At 34.3% G+C, this 1,921-nt stretch overlaps 1 protein-coding gene across 1 annotated transcript in view; it reads left to right on the top strand.

Moving 5' to 3' along the window:
• Positions 1 to 1,921, top strand: part of LOC106880844 (atrial natriuretic peptide receptor 1) — a 27,703-nt gene that overhangs the window by 12,892 nt on the left and 12,890 nt on the right. The window contains exons 8-9 of the mRNA XM_014930977.2: positions 644 to 719; positions 1,442 to 1,541. Coding sequence (XP_014786463.2) covers positions 644 to 719; positions 1,442 to 1,541 — 176 coding nt within the window. The remainder of the gene's footprint in view (positions 1 to 643; positions 720 to 1,441; positions 1,542 to 1,921) is intronic.

Genomic DNA, 1,921 nt, shown 5'->3' with positions numbered 1-1,921 from the left:
ATATAGATAGATAGATAGATAGATAGACAGACAGACAGACAGACAGACAGACAGACAGACAGACAGACATGCATACAGACATACATACATACATACATACATACATACATATATATTTACGTATACATATATATAGAGATATCATTTGTTTATATGTATGCATACTTATACATATATGTATATTGTATAGTATATACGTATATATATGTGTGTGTCTGCGTGAGTGTGTGCGTGTGTGTAAGAATAAAGGGGCTTCTTCCCCTCAAAACTCATCATTTCATTTCCTACAGACGTTTATATTTTTCCAATGTTAATACTTTCTGTACACTTAAACATATGTAGAGACATATGTTTATATATATACATGATGGCCGTCCACTCGTAACCGAGGAAGACCATATATATGTATATGTATATGTATATATATACATACATACATATACGCGTGCGGGTGTGTATGTATGTAATAAGGATGTATGTATGTGTGTATGTATGAATGTATGTATGTACGTATTTATGTATGCACACCAGAAGATCGGAGATGTGTGTGCATGTACATCTTTATACCTATCTGTATAGTTTTTTTGTCTCTGGATGTATTTATATACGTTATGCATGATATCCCTTATTTTCCATTGTACAGTGCAGGAAATATTATTGATCATAATACCTACAATACTAATAATCGTCATCGCTCCAATTGCTTTCTACCTCCGCAGGTGAGTTGTAGCTGGTTGTTTTTCTGATTTTTTTCGTTCCTTAAAAGCTTGCCCAAATGCTTACCTTCGTCTGGCAGCTATTGGCTAATGGTGAGTCATTTGCTCTTCAATCCGGATATATATGTGTGTACACACACATAAGTATGTATGTGTGTACGTGCGTATATATGTGTGCATGTGTAATTTTATGAATACAAACAGTATACGCGAGCTACTTCAAGTTTTATGTTCAGATAGTGCAGTCATCAAGCTAGCTTGAAGAGCGTAACGGTATTCGTTCAAGCTCAAATAACGATAGCTGGATCGTCAATCAACGATTCAGATTCGGTTTAACTGACTCTATTCCTCATTGAAGATTTCTGGCTATCACTATTATTACTCCCTGAAGCCATAAAACGGCAAATTTGTTAGACCATCGGACAAAATTCCTTATTATGTTTGTTCTAGCTGTTTACGTTCTAAGTTCAAATCTCGCCGAGATCATCTCCTTCCGAGGTAGATAAAATAGAACACCCATTAGGTACTGGAATCGATAATATTGATTAACATCGTTTCTTCTAAATTGCTGGCCTTGAGCCTAAATTAGAAATAATTGCTAATTAATTAAACTTTGGTTATGAAGAGGAAATAAAAATTTCTGAATATGTTGTGTTGTTATACGTTGCATGGAGTGTTCTACAATTGTTATCACATTGGTCTGTGTTTCTTCTTACTTTTCCAAGAAAAATGAATTTGGAGCGAAAACTGCAGGAAATGCCATGGATAATAGCTTACGAAAGTTTGAGGTTTGCGGACACAAAAGCTTCCAGTAATTTCTCTGTGGTAAGTGAAGCGGGAGTTTTTATAAAAGCTGCAGGGTGTTTAGCTATCTGTTTGTATCTGTATATATGTATGCATATATGTATACATACATACATACATACATACATACATACATACATACATACATACATACATACATACATACATACATGTAAAGTTTCTAATGGAAATTGCTCTTTCACGAGGATGTATCTTATCCAAGCGTACGCCCGTTAGCTCTGTATCGATTAATATATTTGGAATTCACTAATTTGTGTTAGGATTAGTGTTAACACTTATTAAGTTCCAGTAGTCGTTATAGACGCTTACATCCATTCGATATAGGGGAACAGAATCTTGATAATATGATATAAAGAAAAAGGAGAGTTTGACTACAGAAT

The sequence above is a fragment of the Octopus bimaculoides genome, chromosome 15, assembly GCF_001194135.2.
Source record: "Octopus bimaculoides isolate UCB-OBI-ISO-001 chromosome 15, ASM119413v2, whole genome shotgun sequence".
NCBI classification, from domain to species: domain Eukaryota; kingdom Metazoa; phylum Mollusca; class Cephalopoda; order Octopoda; family Octopodidae; genus Octopus; species Octopus bimaculoides.
This window is presented reverse-complemented; position numbering and strand designations above follow the sequence as displayed.